Below are 17,949 nucleotides of genomic sequence, written 5' to 3' on the forward strand. Positions count from 1 at the left end.
CAAGCTTGATAGTTAATTTACTCCATGATAGCGATAAATACCTAACTTGCTCTCTAATTATCTTTTTAAAATATTAATTTTTGCGTAAAAGACAATTTTATTAATATAACACTGTTTAATAAAAGTGAGGCAGATTCTATTTAAATATAGAAACATGGAGTCCTTGATCTCTATGAACTTGGTTTTTTCATTACCCAACTAGATCAGCGCAATTGAAGTTGGGCAATGAAATGTCTGCAAAAAAGCAACCGAGCCCAGAGAGCATCAAGGATTCCACAGTTCAACCTGTGCTGTGTATATTTTGTTCTACTGAAATATAAAATGTCTCAATATCCAACACAAATAACATTACCATTTTAATGAAATAATATTAAAGGAGAAGTTGTTATAAAAAATTATTTGATTTTTTCTTCCTGGGGAAGGTTGTTGAGAAGTTGGTTGCGAAGCAGCCCCAGAAGTTCCTGAAAGAAATAGATTATTTTTCCAGGCAGAGTTCAGGTCTGGTTATGGGACAGAAACAGCATTAATGGTGTTTTTTGACGTTGTCTGGCAGGAGTGGGTTGACCTCTCAGCAACCTTCAATATTATTGATTATGGTATCCTTCTGAATCCACTTTGGGGGTTGAAAGTGGGGCCGCTTGGTTGTCCTGAGTCACTTCCTTCCTCTGTGGTCACTCACAGTTGGTGTTGATAGGAAGTGAGAGATCTGGCTTTCATTCTCTGCTTTGTGGTGTCCTGCATGGCTCAGTACTTTCTCCACTTCTGTTTAACAGCTACGTGAAACTGCTGAGTAAAATCATCTGCCACTATGGGCTGAGATATCATCAATATACTGATGACACCCAGCTATATGTCTTGACCCATGGGAGTTAAGTAACAGATCTTCCTCTTGCAGTGCTTGGAAACGGTTAAGGGCCGTATGGGGCGCAATGGGCTGAAACTGAATCCTAGCAAGACTCAATGGCTTTGGGTTTTTTGGTCCTTGGAGAATTGTCATTTCTGGTGTTAAATGGTTTATACACTGGCACTCACCAGACAAACCAGGTGTATAAACTGGGAGTTCTCCTGGATTCAAGACTCCTGCTCAAAACCTTTGCACAAGAGTGGGTTGTGCACCAGTTATGTCCTTTCTTGGATCAACAATCCCTGTTCACAGTCATTCATGCCCTAGTCACCTTCCCACTTGACTAATTCATGGGACTGCCCTTGAAAAATATTTAGAAGCTTCAATTGGTTCAAAATGCAGTGGCCTCTGTGGTTTTGTGCAGGCCTAAATGTGCACAAGCGAGAGCTACATTGGCTACTGATTTGCTTCACCTTTAAAGCCCTACCTACATGGCTTGGAACTAGGCAGTGGTGGTATTCATCCAGTTCGTACCGGTTTGGGAGAACCAGTTGCTAACTTTCTGAGCAGTTCGGCGAACCCACCTTAAAGGGGTTAATCCTGTCAGAAAGGCAGGAAGGAAACCTTCTACTGTGCCTCTGTGTGTTGTTTCTAGCCTAATCCTGCTTATCTTTTTTTTTTTTTTATAATAAAATTTTATTGGTTTTTCAAGATTTATAGGGAAAAGGGTAAATGGACAGGTATACAAATTTTGGCAGTTGCAAAGTGTGTGAGGCCCCCCTCCCTCCATACCCATAGTATACATTTAATATAATGCATTAGTATATAATTGATTACAGTCAGCATATTAGTTCTATTATTAAATTCAATCAAATTAAACATTACAGTATAAAATCCAAATATAATTCCATTTTCACTTTCGGTCAGTTTATAATAATATGATTTTCTTGTTTATTTTTGTGATCTGAGTCTTCTTGCTATTGCCCCATCTCCCTCCACTGGCAGAGCTCTGGCCCCTCCCGTGTCCTGCGTGTCCGTTGTGGTATCTGGTGGTTTCTCTAGGAGTGTTTTATTTTTTTCCATAAAGGCCTGCGCCTCTATGGGTGAATTAATTCTAATTCTTGTCTCCTCCCAGAATATCAACATACCTTCAGGCATCAACCATCTAAACCACACCCCTTTCTGGTATAATTTATTCGCTAATTGCGAATAATTTTTTCTTTTTTCTCTAATCTTCTTAGGGATCTGCTTCAGAATGGTTATCTCCATATCATGATATATCAATGCTTGCCCCCTTTGTACACCCAGAATTTCATCTCTTGTGCTTTTTCTAAGGAATTTAATGTGAACCTCCCTGGGTACATTGTGTGTTCTAGCGTAAGCTGAATTCACTCTATAAACCAGATCTATATCCCACCCCATCTGTTGTTTTTCTTTGTGTGTGTAGTCAGCCAGAATGTTTGTCATAATGTCCCTTATATTTTCCCCATCTTCTTCTATAACATTTTGAAATCTAAGATAATAGGACATTCTCTCAAATTCTAATTTCATCTGTTGGATGTCAAGATCTTTGTTCCCTTTCTGCACAGCTTCCACCCCCCCCCTCACCTCCTCCACCCCCCCTTCCACAAGATCCAGTCTCTGTGAGTTCTTATAAATTTGGGCTTGATTTTCTTTAATTTCATCTTTCATTTCCCTTAGCTGTTTCTTGATTTCCTCCTGGCCCTGTAAAATTTGTTGAAGCATTTGTTGAAAGTCCATCTCTGTAGTCTTAGGTTGCATCAGTTCTGTTATCTTGGACTGTGTGGCTGGACTGGATGTTACAGATGTTGGAGCAGATGTGGCAAAGCCAGATTTCCCAGGAGGTGGTCTTTTGGATGCCATCCTTTATAACATTAGAAGTTCAGTCCATATATAAGATAAACAGTTAGAAAAGAAGGGTAGCCAGGTGAGATCCGGGAGCAGAAGAACCAGGCAGAAGAGAATCTCTCTAATAAGTCTGGCAATAGATGAAAGGTTTCCCCTAGAAAGTTCAAAAAGACCAATCCACAAGAGATTCCTCTGGGAGACACGGAGACAAAGACCGGAAGCCTGAATTTTAAAGGTGGAGTCAGGTTTCACAGTTCATAAAGACAACGGAAGTGTGCCATCTTGCCCTGCCAGTTTTGGGCACAGAGGCATATCAAAGTTTTAAAAAGTTCCAAAAGTCCTCAAATCACAGTAAATAGTGAAATTAGATTGCAAAGAAAATCATCCAACCTGGGTGAGGCTTCATTCGTTGGCTCTCCCCCCTCCTCCTTCCCCGGGGGCTGAGAGCAAAATTATTCCTCGCCGCTTATCCAAGGGGGGGGGAAACCCCCCTCCCTCCAGCCGCGCCTCCAGAATACTCCGAAAGTTATTTAAAGAAAGCTAACTAGTTCTTTGTGCAAAATAGGGCATGAAGAGAGAAGCAGCCTCACCGCACCGCAGCTGCTTCCTTCAATTGCTTCATTCTCCCGACGGCTTTAGCGAGGCGCGAAGCGCAGAAACGCGAGGCGCCCTCCGATCTAGCTCCCCGGTGCCTTGGGCGCGCGAGAGACCTCCCGCCGGCCGCCGCCGATGCAGGAGCTCCCCGCGATGCCGCCCCTCCGGCAGGACCCCTCTGAGGGGTGTCCTGTGCCCCCCAAGGAGTGGGGAAGCCCACCGGAGAGCCGGAGCGGGCAAAGAGCTGCCCGTCGCCGCTGCCGCCGGAACCGGAACTCCTCCGGAACCGGAACTCCAATCCTGCTTATCTTTATTGCCCTGCTTGAGTGTTTTCAGAAACTACCTCTTTAGTTAAGCCTTCTTACATTGTAACAGCTGTTAATGGTTCTTGGCAGTATTTCCAGACTTTCTATAGTGTTTGTGGCTTCTCTGGAGTTCTTTTTTTCTTTTGCTGGTACTTTTATTCCAGGGCTTGACTTTTTTAAAGGGGAAGGTTGTTTTAAGCTTTTTACATTGCTTTAGTGATTCCTGGAACTGTCCTTTTGGGGTGTACTTTCAATATGGCTGAACCCGCTCAGCCACTCCTTGCCTCCTCTGTCCCCAATTAAGGGTGGGAGGGTGTGATCATGAGCCTCTTTCTTTCCTGGATCCTTAATCTTCTCTAAATAGCAATAGCATCTAGACTTATATACCACTTCACAGTGCTTTACAGCCCTCTATAAGCAGTTTACAGAGTCAGCATATTGCCCCCAACAATCTGGGTCCTCAGATGGAGGGGTCTGGCTAGTCTTTGTCTTCTTTGTTTATTTGTTATCAACATGGCTGAATCCCCTCCCAGACACTCCTTGCCTTCTCTGTCCCCAATTAAGGGTGGGAGGGAGTGATTGTGGGCCTCTTTCCTAGATCTTTAATATTCTCTAAATAGCAATAACACTTAGACTTATATACTGCTTCTCAGTGCTTTACAGCCCTCTCTAAGCAGTTTACAGAGTCAGCTTGTTGCCTCCAACAATCTGGGTCCACAGATGGAGTGGTCTGGCTAGACTTTGGCTTCTTTGTTTGTTTGTTAAAAAAGACTGGGATTTGGGAGGCCTCCCCCCACACTGATGGAAAAGCGATGAGGTAATCTTTTTGTACCACCACTGACTACCTGATTGAGTTAAGCAATGCTGCCTAGAAAAAAAAATCTTTTTTAAGCTACGGCTTTCCCTTTTTCCTCCAACACAATTTTTCCTTAAATATGGATGATTTCCTTAGGATATCTTGTGAGGTGAGTGAGACCAACTGCATTTTTAAGTGGTGCAAATTGATCTAAGGATTGCTTCCCCTGGGTAGAAAAGGGTGCTTTGTCAGGTCACTGAGAACAGGGATCTCTTGTCTATGAGTATTCTCTAGTTATCCAGGTCATGGTTGTTCCAAATGTGCTTTTTTTCAAGAACAAATGGACTTTCTTGGTTTACAGAAGTCCAGTTGCCTCTTGAAAAAGCACCTTTGGGATAGGAGTATCTTGCATTGCTTCAGAGTGGCCAAGGCACATGATTGCTCACTGATAGTAAGATTTTTTTTAAAAAGTAGAGGTGTGAATCGTCCCTCCAATTCGTTTTAGTTTTCTCTCATGATAATAAGACTTCGTGACATGGCACTAGGCTTGAAGATTATTTAGATATCTGTGGCATGTACTAATTTTTTTGTGATCCTGACAAGCTTGAGAGGGCAGAGACTTGAACCTGGGTCCCCTCTATACTTTGTTAATTTGTCTCTTTAGCTTGGCATTTTGTAGCCCAAATATGCCCACTCACTTTCTGGAGAGCTTAAATGACCTCTCTGCTAAAGGATTTCACTTTATGAGCAAGAGTTGGCTGCTGATAGTTATCATTACATTTTAACTATTTTAATTCCTCAAGGTACTCTGGCACCCTGATGATTTGTAACTCCGGGTTGCAGGTAATGCTGATGAAAAGGAAAATATTTAGGCAGAATGGTTTAGGTTACCAAGATAGCTGTGACTCATTGATCTTCAGTCTGTATGCCCCCTTTCTAATCTAATGATTGGTATTGAGGAAAGCTTTTTGCAAACAAAGAAGCTGTTTGTAGTTTTGTACAAGTAAGAATCCTTGATTAACAACAGTTCATTTAGTGACCATTCAAAGTTACAATGGCACTGAAAAAAGTGAGTTATGACCATTTTTACATCTCCAGGGTCACATGATAAAAATTCTGATAGTTGACTGACCCACATTGATGATGGTTATAGTCCTCCAGGGTCATGTGACCCCCTTTTGCAACCTCCTGACAAGCAAAGTCAATGGGGAGGCCAGATTCACTTAACAGCCGTGTTATTAACTTATCACCTGTAGTGATTTACTTAACAAATGTAGCAAGAAAAGTTGTGAAATGAGGCAAAATTCACTTAATAAATCTTACTTAGCAACATAAGTTTTGTGGTCAATTTTGGTTGTAAATCAAGAAGAGGTGAGGCCAGGCATGACAAGGAGTGGCATGACAGGGAGGAGAAGGGTGGAGCAGGGCTGGGCATGGCGAGGAGAGGAGAGGCTGGGTGAGGCAAGGCACCCCTCGACATGAGAGACGTTGAGTTGGCCAGGCACATGACCACCCAGCCACTCCTATCCAGTCAGTCATTAGGGAAGAGAACCGTTTATTAAATTATTTGAATCCCACCACTGCAACCAGGTTATTTCAAGGACCATCTTTTCCTGGTCACATCTATATGACCCACCAGAGCAGGGATGCAGGGTAGGTCCCCTCTACTAAGGAGGTACTTCTATCGGGACTAAGAACAATGGCTTTCCCCATGGTGGCTCTCTCCATACAGAACAATAGGCATTGTCGCAGTGGCGCAGTGGTTAGAATGCAGTACTGCAAGCTACCTCTGCTGACTGCCGGCTACTTGCAATTTGGCAGCTAAAATCTCACCAGGCTCAAGGTTCACTCAGCCTTCCATCCTTCCGAGGTCAGTAAAATAAGGACCCAAATTATTGGGGGCAATTTGTTGATTCTGTAAACTGCTTAGAGAGGGCTGTAAAGCATTGAGAAGTGGTATATAAGTCTAAGTGCTACTGCTAAATGTTATTTGATTCTCTAATTATTGTCATCATGTCTGTGAGGGATTATTGCCTTTATTATTTTTTATATTAGGATTTTGCCTTTGTAAGCGACCTGGAGCCTGAGCGAATTGGCAGCCGTATAAATTTTCATTCATTCATTCATAAAGTTTTCAATATTATATTTAAGGATTATCATTAAAATATAAAATAAAATATCACATATTACTGATGGACTATAAGATTTATAGTTCAGGATTGAATTGTGGCATCCTTTGTGGTTTCTGAGTTTTGTGATTTTCTTGCAAACGTTTTATCACCAAAGTAGGTAATATCATCAGTGCTAGAAGGAAGTGGGGTTTGCTCTTATTTTTATATAGTATTGGCTTGATCTATCAGTGTTGGTGGAAGTAATCAGTATTCAATTAGGGGGTTATGTGTATAAGTATTAGCATTTTTTTTCTTTTTGATGTACTTTTTAATGTCTTGATTGGTGTATGTGTGTGTGTGTGTGTGCATGCTCTTTGCTTTTTGTCCTTTTTTGGAGTCTTGTATTTTATCTCTTTTTTCAATAAAATAAAATAAAATAGAATGAAATAAAAGAAGTCTGCTAATCACTAACAGGAAGTAAATACAGAAATAGAAATTTTTTCATGTAGAAAAAAATTCATTTAAATTGGATTATTTCATTTACTTTATCAAACTTGTCTGTATATTTGGAAAATATATTTGAAAATACATTTTCAAAATATATTACAATACTTCAAAAGCCCTTAACATATAGACATTTTTCCATATAAAAGCTACTTCCTTATAGGTTTATTAAAATGTATGTGAATAGACATGCAAGATTTTCTAGCATTCTGCATATTAAATACGCCACAGAAATTAAATATACATTTGCATTTTTGTAAATTTTGTTTTGTATTTAATTTGCATTTCAGTTAATATCTGAATACTTTTTCCCTAAAATGAAAAGATATATAAGTATGAGGGAGATCATGTGAATGCTATGTGATTAGAAAAAGACTTGAAGCACAATACTATATGGGGAGAGCAGGAATTGATTAAAAGAGTTCAAATTTTTAATAAAATCAGAAATACTAAAGACTAGGTTCCTCTATTGCAAACAGAATTTGAATTATAATATCTTAAATAATAATTTATTATGGCTTAATAAATTAGAATCAATTTGTACCCAGACATATTTTAAAATACAATCTTATTCTCATTAACCTAATTTAATTTCAATTATTAGATTTTCCCCATCTTTCAAAATTATTTTTATTTATTTAAATAAATCAATTATTAAATAATTAAACAGTTAATATTACCTGAACTTGCAATTTCATTATTTCTTTTATTTTTAATTATTTAATTTTAACTATAATAATTTCTGACATAACTTTTGTAATTCTAATTATGCCTTTCTAAAGTTATTCTGATATATAACATAATATTTGACCAGGTATTTGAAGGCTGTTTGATAGATTATTTCCTCTTTTTTGAAACTTGGTTAGACAACATAGACAACATCTACAGCACTATCAGAGGTGGGATGCTCCCATTCGGACCAGTTCGGGATAAGTGGTAGTAGAAATTGGGTGTGGGTCACCGAACTGGTAGTGATGGCTGGCTGGCCACACCCCCGAACCGGCCCGCTCTGATGCTCGCCCTGCCTCGCCTTCAAAACATGCATCCACAGAACTGCCTCCTCCTGCCTACACACAGGTAAGCATTTGTGCTAGCCTAGCTCCCCCCACTTGCTATTGTCTCCCGAAGCCGCTGATGTTGCAGCCGCCCCCTCCCCTTGGAGCACCAAGCAGTGGGCGGGGCTGCGGGGGTGAGCTCTCAGCGCTTTTTCCACTGGCGGGAAAAATGCTGAGGGGGATTCTCGCTCTCCTTTTGCCAGCTGCCTGGAGCTCCAAGTGGCAGGGGATGGGCAGCGGTAGCAAGTTCCAAGGGTGGGTTGGCAAACAAGGTGAAAAGCGGCTCTCAAAGGGAATGAAGCAGGCGTGGTGCGCCCAGAGCCACTGTTTCTTCGCAACAGCCAAGGACAGAATAGGTGCCTCTTCTTTCCTTGGCTGGTGCAAAGAAGTGCCAGCTCTGGGTGCGCCATACTCGCTTCATTCTCCAGACCCTTTCCTTCCCTTGCTCGGCTGCTACCACCAGGGTGCTGCCAGGGCAAGCGGTGTGTGTGTGTGTGTGTGTGTGTGTGTGTGTGTGTGTGTAGGGGGGCATGGACCGCTCGGCACTAAGGTAGAAGCAGGGGTCCTACTGCAGCTGGCAGGCGGGCATTACTAAGGATCAACACCCAGGGATTCTATGCCTGGTGTGTGCCAGACCAACCGACCGTGTCACCTTTTCACTCCCGGGAACCTTCGGTGCCAGCTACAGCTGGCAGGAGTGCCCATCCTGAGAAAGAAGGAGAGAAAGCTCTCCTGTCACTTAGCTGATTCCACGTGACTTAACGGACTGACGCCACAGGAGGGCAGGAAAGAAGCCGGTTTTGGGAGAGACCTTCCCTCCCCCTCCAGAGAGCCTGTGCAGGGAGAAAGGAGATGGGTTTGAACATGAGTGGGCGGTTTGTGGCCAGCACCTCCTTCCCTCGTTGGGGTGGGCGCAGCAAGATGCATGTTGTAGCAGCACCTGCGCCATCTGCCTGAGTGAAGACAGCGCACGGGCAGGCAAGTTTTTCTTCCCTCTTTCTCTTTTTCTCTCTTTTCACCCACCCACTTCCTGCTGCTTTTCCTCCCGCTCCTCCCCTGCGTTTCCCGGCCACAAGGGCCGAAGAAACGATGGCAGGGTATTAAGCAGAGACAAGAGGATGCCCAGAGGGGCTCTCCCCTTCACCTTGGTGGCAGGGGCTGCTTTATCGCATGCCTCCTTCCTTTCTCCGGCCCCTCTTCTTCCCTCGCTTGCCCTGGCAGCACCCCAGCGATAGCAGTCGAGAGAGCGAAGGAGGCGCCAGCCACAAACCACCCGCCCATGTTCAAACCAGCCCGCCTCCTCTCTCCCTGCAGGGGCTTTCTGGACAGGAAGGGAAGGTCTTTTCCAAGACCGGTTTCTTTCCTGCCCTCCTGCAGAATCAGTCTGTAGTGGGAAGGCAAGGACCATTTGTCATCGGTAGGGAAAGCGAGGCTTCTTTGCTAGCCTCCCAGTTGGCAAAACAGAAATTTTGGCTGGTTCGGTGGGCATGGCTAAGTGGGGGGGCATGTGACTGAGTGGGCGTGGGCGTGAGTGACATCAAGTTGGCCATGCCCACTCAGTCACATGCCCCCCCACATAGCCATGCCCACCAAACCGGTAGTAAAAAAATTTGAAACCCACCCGAGCACTATAGACATAGAAATTCAAGACTATCAATAATACGATTCTATACCTTCAGTCGTGCTTCTACTGAAGCTTTCTTACGGCCTTCTCTTCTGCGATATTGTTCTACTTTATCTAACTGGTCTGGTCGTTGAAGCATCCCAGCTACCCTTTGTACAGCTGTTGCAACTGCTTCCCTGTCAGTCTCCTCCATCTTACAGCAAAGCCTGAAAATGCAGATGCATACATAACTTTAAAATAATGGACAATTGATTCATAAAATCTTTACAAATAACTATATACCAACATACAGGAAATTAAATAATGAAATTAAAATATGGGCTTCAAAACATTGATATTTAAGGTGAATTGCAGGAGTATTTAATTTCAATGCCAACTAATGGCAATTCCAAAATAGATTCCAAGACATTGTCAAAAAATTAAAAGAAAAGAAAAGAAAGCCTTTTCTTTTTAAGTAAAAGAACGGAGAATGAACAAAATAACTTTTTTTATACATAGACCTCAGAAACAGAGAGGCTGGGGATGCCCAATTTATCAATATAACCAAGCAGCACAATTAGGGCATATGATTTCATTTATTATGAAGACTCTTCTAAAACAATAGTTTCAAACTGAACCGAATACATTTAAAAAGCTGTGATTTGATGTTAATGCCTTATTATATTGTAACAGAGAAAATCAGAAGTCAATGTTTCTTTTTGTTTCTTTTTCACTATCTTTCCTCACCTCTTCTCTCTTTCCTCTCACTTCTATTTACTTTTGTATTTTATATTTTATAATGCTCTGTAACTTAATAAAAAAATTTTTTTAAAGGTCCTAGGAACATCCTCTCCTACAGTGAAGGATTTATCATTGCCTGAACTCATCTGACAGTCACCATCCAGAAGGTTTTCACTAACCAGGAGGGACAAGGATCTAAATGACTGGTTGTTGCATTGATAGTAGTGAAGACCCTGTCTACTTCCTTGGGACTAAAAGAACCAAATTATTCCCAGATAACTGAGAGAGACCTTTCCCCATGCATATCACATGGACCTGCACCATACAAGGGTTACAGACTTTGTCTGTAATTTGCTATATTTCTAATATTCTCAAGCAAAACAGTCATAAATGTGCTACTGTGGCATTCTAAATGAAGGAATTAGCATGCAAGGTACTGATAGAAAAGCACCAGAACAAATATGTCAATGAAGATTCAATCAACCAGGCCAAAGGTGTCTAAAAGTTGAATCATGACAATAGGACCAGCTTCAGAGAGCTGATTTGGTATAGCAAGAGTTGGTACATTCTCTGACTCTCTGTCTAACTAATTTTGTTGATGAAGTTGCTTGGATGAGCAACAAAACATCTCAAATTAATGAAGTTTGTTCCAGTTGCCATGATTCATCCTTTACACACCTTTGGCCTGTATAATTGACTCTTAATTGACATATTGCAATGCATTCTGGGGAGAAACCCCTGAAGCTGGTATGGAAAGAGTTAGTACGTTCCAGCAACTCCCTGACTCTCTGCCTAACTAATTTTGCTCTGACTGATGGAATTGCTTAGATGAGCAACAAGTTTCAGATTAACAACGTTTGGACCAGTTGCCCTGATTCAGTCAACCTTTACAAAGTCAACCAGAACAAATAGATAACTATACAGTTTTAAAAGAAACTTATGGGAAAAACATGGTAACTAGAGAAAATTACTCCAGTATTCTCATAATGAAGACTGATGAGCCCAAATGGATTCCAGAAGGAACTGGGAGATGTCACAAAAGATTTGCTGCATAGTTCTACTGATGCCTTGGTAATGGCCTGGAATAAAAGGGTGGCTAAGGCTCTGGACAAGTTGTGCCTATATGGCCTAGCTTGATCCATCAATCCCGATGCTCCCCATGGTTCATTGAAGAACTGTTAGGTTTGAAAAGGATTAAGAGATACCTAGAGCATTGCTGGACAAAACCTAGAACTGCTATTAACTCATGGTCATAAGAGCAGCAAAATGGCATTATTTCTTCTATTTAAGTAAATGAACAGAGTCCTCAGTGCTATCAATGCAACCACCTGTCAATTAGACCTTTGTTCCTGTAGCTTATAAAAGCTTTAAGAACAATGACCAGCAGGTGGGTTCGGGCAGTGATAAATTCCTAACTGCAAGAGGAGACTTTCCCAGAAGTTTTCAAAGACCTGATTTGCACTCCTAAAAAAATCTTCACTCAATACCAACTGCCTTGACAATTTTCATTTAGTTTCCCTTCTCCCCTTTTTAAGGGAAGAGACAGATAAGGTGGTTATTTGGCAACTTCAGAGGATTTAGGTTACTAATTTCTTAGACCTCTTTCAGTGAGGTTTCAGGCCAGGCTATGAGACACACGCTAATGGATAATCTCTGGTAGAGTGGGATGAATACAGTGCAACCAACTTGGATCTCCTTGACCTCTCAGCAACCTTCAATAACATTGACCATGGTATCCTTTTGGGCTCGCTACAGAGTTTAGAACTGAACGTCATACTTCTATGCTGATTTAGCTCTTTTCTTCAAGGCCATTCCCAATCGATGTTGATAGGTAAGATACCGGCCTCCGCCCACTCTTTTATGGCATATTGGAGGGCTCAGTATTCTCTCCACTCCCGTTTAACATCTAACGAAGCTGCTAAATGAGATCATGGGTTGAAATATCATAAAAATGCTGCTGAAACTCAACTTCATATATCCACATTTGAGTGACCTGAGTGATGGTGTTGCTAACCTCTAACAGTGCCCGGAGGCTGTAGAGGCTTGCATGTGGGACAATGGGCTATGACTAAACCATGGTAAAATGGCTTTGGACTCATGGAGCTTCAAAATCTGGGTCTTTGACATCTTTAGTTTTATTGCACTACCCCATTCAGAACCAGTTTGCAACTTGGGGATTCTCCTGGACTTATGATTTCTGCTTGAAAATCAGGTCACAGTCATGTCTTGGAGAGCCTTTGCATAGCTTCAGTTATGCACCAACTGTGGCTTTTCCTGGATCGGGACCCCTGCACTTGGTTACTCATACCCTAGTTATCACTCATTTGCACATCACTGCAATGTGCTTTATGTGGAATTACCCTTGAAGTATGTTTAGAAGCTTTAACTGCTACAAGCAGCATGAACAGTCTTGGGGGCCTATAGAATGGCACATGTTACACCACTGCTTTGTGAGCAGCACTGGCTACTGATACAGTTGAAGCTATAGGTTATAACCATTAAAGTCCTCCATGGCATAGGTTCAAACCAGTTGATGAAGCATCTCATCCTGCTTAAGATAAGTCTGTCCTACTCATGCCAGCAAAGAAGCCTGCTGAGGATCTCATTGGTCAAGGAATTCTGACTGAGCCTTCTTTATTGTAGTATCAACCCTCTGCAACATCCTGCTCCCTGGGTTGAGGTTTGCCCCCACCTTCCTATCTTTCCATGAGGTCATGAAGACCTGGATCTGCCATCTAGACAAGGGGAGCCAATGGGGGAGTACATCACTAGAGATGGCTGCAGACTAATTAGCTGACACCATCTCTCCCCCTGTGCTTTCTGCTCCCTTCTGATCATCTTTTTAATTTCAGATTATTGCACTTCCATTGTTTATTCATATGATTTTATTTCTTTACTTTTTTATATTTTATATCTTTTGTTCCCCCATTTTATTGTTATAAGCTGCCCAGAGTATTCCCACAGCAAATAAATTTACCAAACAAAAAATAAACAATGGCAATTGGTGATTGGAGCTGCTGGCTGGAAGGTGGGGGAAGGAGAGAGAAAAAGAGGAGCAGGTAGTGGCCTTTTAACGCCATTTCATTTGAACTTTCTGTGGGGGAAGGGGAAAGAAAAAGAGGAGCAGGTAGTGGAATCATATGTTCATAAACCAAAATAGTAATAATACATTCTGGATTAGTGTGCTTGAAATTGTGATTTTATTTATTTCAAAATTACTGGTTTAGTTCAATGTAATAGCTGTCTTGCACCTGTCTTTCGCAGTACTCTTTTCAAATTTGGATATTGTCCCCTTTGTAAACAAATTACTAGTCTACATAGACAGATTACCTATCTAGAATCTCTAATCTGTGCTCTCCAAGCAGAAATTAGGTGTCCAATTCAGCCATTCCACTCTAGGGAGATGCCACGCTATCAGCCCCCCCTACGGCAAAGATCCTGCAGGAGAAGAGCAGTCTGGACAACCGTGATCTGACAGGGTGAGAGCTGTGAACCATAAATACAAAGCTTTCGCTGTGACCCAGCATAACAGATATAGTGCCCTTACTGACCCTAATGGGGACACTAAAGAGACAGGTCAAGGTAATTGTGATAATAATTACTCAAATAAGCAGGGGATCATGGTCCAAAATGAAGAACTTACTTCGGAAAGGCGAAATGGGGAACCAGGTATCACACATCAGTCGCACAAGAAGAGCAAGGTATGCAAAAAGAGAAGTCACCTTCTGGTTGGTGATTCAATCATAAGGGATGTAAATTTAGGAAAGGATATGGAGGTTTTAAAAGAGGTCAGGTGTCTGCCAGGTGCTACTGCCAGCAGAGACAAGAGGCGTATTCTTAGGATAGTCAAGAATGCAAGTAAGGACTGTGATGTTGATGCTATTATACATCTTGGCACAAATGATCTGTCCCAAAAAGATGTACTTTCTGTGAAGAATGATTTCCAGAGCTTGGGGTATGAACTTAGTAGTATAGGTTGTAGGCTTATCTTTTCAGAGGTTTTACCAGTATATAAAGAACAAAAAGGGAAGGGCCACTTTGTAGCAGAGTTTAATGTGTGGCTAAAGGAGTGGTGTAAAAGGGAAGGCTTTGGTTTTATTAGTCATGATATCTGCAGCTGGTCGAATGAAAAACTGTACAAAAGAGATGGTTTGCACCCATCCAAGAAAGGGTCTGAGTTACTTGGCATTACATTCACAGATTTTCTGGATAAACATTTAAACTGAACAGCGGGGACAGAGAATTAATTGATACAGAACATTTCTGTCCCCAGCAATCTAAAATTCATAGGGTTATTAGTGCATGTAACACAGATGTTTGTGCGGGTAAGATTATCACTCCCGCTGTCAAGCAAAACCAAGCATTTAATAGTGAGTGCCATACCATGTGCATGAATCATACAAGTGGCAAGAAAATTGGGGCAGTCAGGCATAACACAGGTTATGTAGACAGTAAACACAGGGTCACTCAAAATGGACTCAAATGTCTATACACCAATGCACAGAGTATGGGGAATAAACAGGGCGAATTAGAAATTCAAGTAAAAGTGGGCAGATACGATATTGTTGCCATTACAGAAACTTGGTGGGATGAAACCGACAAATGGAACATACAACTAGAAGGATTTAAATTATTTTAAAGAAATAGACCAAATAAAAGAGGAGGTGGAGTTGCACTATGTATAAGAAATAATTACCTCTCTACAGAAATAGAGCACAACAATGATGAGAACTATCTTGAATGCATTTGGGTCAATATTAAAGGTTGTGGGGGAAATGACATTGCTATAGGTCTATACTACAGGCCACCCAACCAAGCAGAGGAAGTAGATGAACTTTTTGCTAGTCAGTTAACTAAGGTATGTAGGAAGCACACCACAATAGTAGTGGGGGATTTTAACTACCCTGACATCAACTGGGAAACAAACTCTGCACCAAGTGGAAGATCCAACAGGTTCCTAACAAACCTAGCAGACAATTTTGTTTCCCAAAAAGTAGAGAAGGGAACAAGGGGATCAGCCATATTGGACTTAATTCTCACTAATAGAGAGGAAATGATAGAAGGTGCTGAAGCCACAGGAACCCTGGAGGCAAGTGACCATGCAATATCGGAATTCAACATTATGCAAACATAAGTAGTAGAACAAAGTGTAACCAGAGTCTTGGACTTTAAGAGAGCTAATTTCAATAAACATAGAGAGAACTTGGGAAAAATTCCATGGATGAGAATCCTCAAGGGGAAAACAACTCAAGAAGCTTCGGAAATTTTGAAAAATGAGATTTCAAAAGCCCAGTCTAGCACAATACCAATGAAGAAGAAAAATAACAACTCCCAAAAGAAACCAGCATGGCTGCATAAAGAACTCTCTGACAAATTGAAAGACAAAAAAGATAAGTACAAAAAGTGGAAAGGGGGGGCATAACTAAGGCAGAATATCAGCAAATAGCCTGAGCATGTAAAGATGAAGTGAGGAAAGCTAAGGCTCACAATGAAGAAAGGCTTGCCACAAAAGTAAAAAATAACAAAAAAAGCTTCTTCCAACATGTTAAAAACAAGAAAAGAGTTAAGGAAACAATTGGTCTATTGCTGGGAGAAAGTGGCAAGAAGATGACAAGCAACAGGGAGAAAGTAGAACTATTTAACTCATGTTTTGTATCTGTCTTTACACAAAGGGATAAAACAGTCCAACCTATCAAAAACAGCACCACAAAAATCAGATTAGGAACACAAGTTGAAATAGGGAAGAAAATGGTAAGTGAGCATCTGTCTACCCTAGACAAGTTCAAATCACCAGGACCGGATGGATTACACCCCAGGGTTCTGAAGGAACTGGTAGACGAGATCTCAGAACCACTGAACTACATCTTTCAGAAATCCTGGAGCACCAGGGAACTACCAAAGGACTGGAAAAGAGCTGATGTGGTCCCCATCTTCAAAAAAGGGGAAAAAACAGATCCAGGAAACTACAAACCTATCAGCCTGACCTCAATACCAGGAAAGATTCTGGAAAAGATAATCAAGCAACGAATTAGTGAACACCTAGAAGCAAACAAAGTAATAGCCAAAAGCCAACATGGGTTTGTCAAAAACAGACTCATGCCAGACTAATCTTATTGCATTCTTTGACAAAGTGACAAAATTAGTGGACCAGAGAAATGCCGTCGATATAGTTTACTTGGACTTCAGTAAGGCATTTGATAAGGTAGACCTAAACCTACTACTATATAAAGTAGAAGAATGTGGGTTAGAAAGTATCACCATCAGATGGATTCGTAACTGGCTGACCAACCGCACTCAACATGTAGTCCTCAATGGAACTGCATCTACATGGAGGGAGGTATACAGTGAAGTACCCCAAGGCTCTGTTTTGGGCCCAGTACTCTTCAACATCTTCATCAATGATTTGGATGAGGGAATAAATGGGGAACTCATCAAATTTGCAGATGACACCAAGCTGGCAGGAATAGCCAACACTCCAGAAGATAGGCTAAAGATACAGAAGGATCTTGACAAACTTGAACATTGGGCACTATTTAACAAAATGAAATTCAATGGTGAAAAGAGTAAGGTTCTACATTTAGGCAACAAAAATGAAATGCACAGGTACATTATAGGTGGTACCTCGCTCAACAGTAGCAACTGTGAAAGGGATCTTGGAGTCCTAGTGGACAACCATTTAAATATGAGCCAGCAGTGTGCAGCAGCTGCCAAAAAAGCCAACACAGTTCTAAGCTGCATCAACAGAGGGATAGAACTAAGATCACGTGAAGTGTTAATACCACTTCATAATGCTTTGGTAAGGCCACACCTGGAATACTGCATTCAGTTTTGGTCACCACAATGTAGAAAAGATGTGAAGACTCTAGAAAGAGTGCAGAGAAGAGCAACAAAGATGATTAGGGGACTGGAGACTAAAACATATGAAGAACGGTTGCAGGAACTGGGTATGTCTAGTTTAATAGAAAGAAGGACTAGGGGAGACATGATAGCAGTGTTCCAATATCTCAGGGGTTGCCACAAAGAAGAGGGAGTCAAACTATTTTCCAAGGCACCTGAGGGTAGAACAAGAAGCAATGGGTGGAAACTAATCAAGGAGAGAAGCAACTTAGAACTGAGGAGAAATTTACTGACAGTTAGAACAATTAATCAGTGGAACAGCTTGCCTCCAGAAGTTGTGAATGCCCCAACACTGGAAGTCTTTAAGAAGATGTTGGATAGCCATTTGTCTGAAATGGTATAGGGTTTCCTACCTGGGCAGGGGGTTGGACTAGAAGACCTCCAAGGTCCCTTCCAACTCTGCTATTGTATTGTATTGTCAATCAACATAAACTAACATCCTTTATACATTTTATCAGTACTGTACAATACATAAAGTGTCAGCTTTAAAATATATTAATTTGTAAACTGTAGTAACATGCATTACAAAGTGTGCTTTATTAACAGATGAAATCTCTTCCTTCTGCAATCATTTTTTAAATAATTCCCTTATTTAGAAATCATACATTACAAAATGAATTATAATAAATG

At 41.3% G+C, this 17,949-nt stretch overlaps 1 protein-coding gene across 1 annotated transcript in view; it reads right to left on the reverse strand.

The window, feature by feature from the left end:
- Window positions 1–17,949, reverse strand: part of EXOC3 (exocyst complex component 3) — a 43,688-nt gene that overhangs the window by 24,716 nt on the left and 1,023 nt on the right. The window contains exon 2 of the mRNA XM_081971039.1: window positions 9,752–9,908. Within this exon, the coding sequence (XP_081827165.1) occupies window positions 9,752–9,895 (144 nt within the window). The 5' untranslated portion in view covers window positions 9,896–9,908. The remainder of the gene's footprint in view (window positions 1–9,751; window positions 9,909–17,949) is intronic.

This window comes from Natrix helvetica (genome assembly GCF_964273705.1).
Source record: "Natrix helvetica genome assembly, chromosome: Z".
NCBI lineage: Eukaryota > Metazoa > Chordata > Lepidosauria > Squamata > Natricidae > Natrix > Natrix helvetica.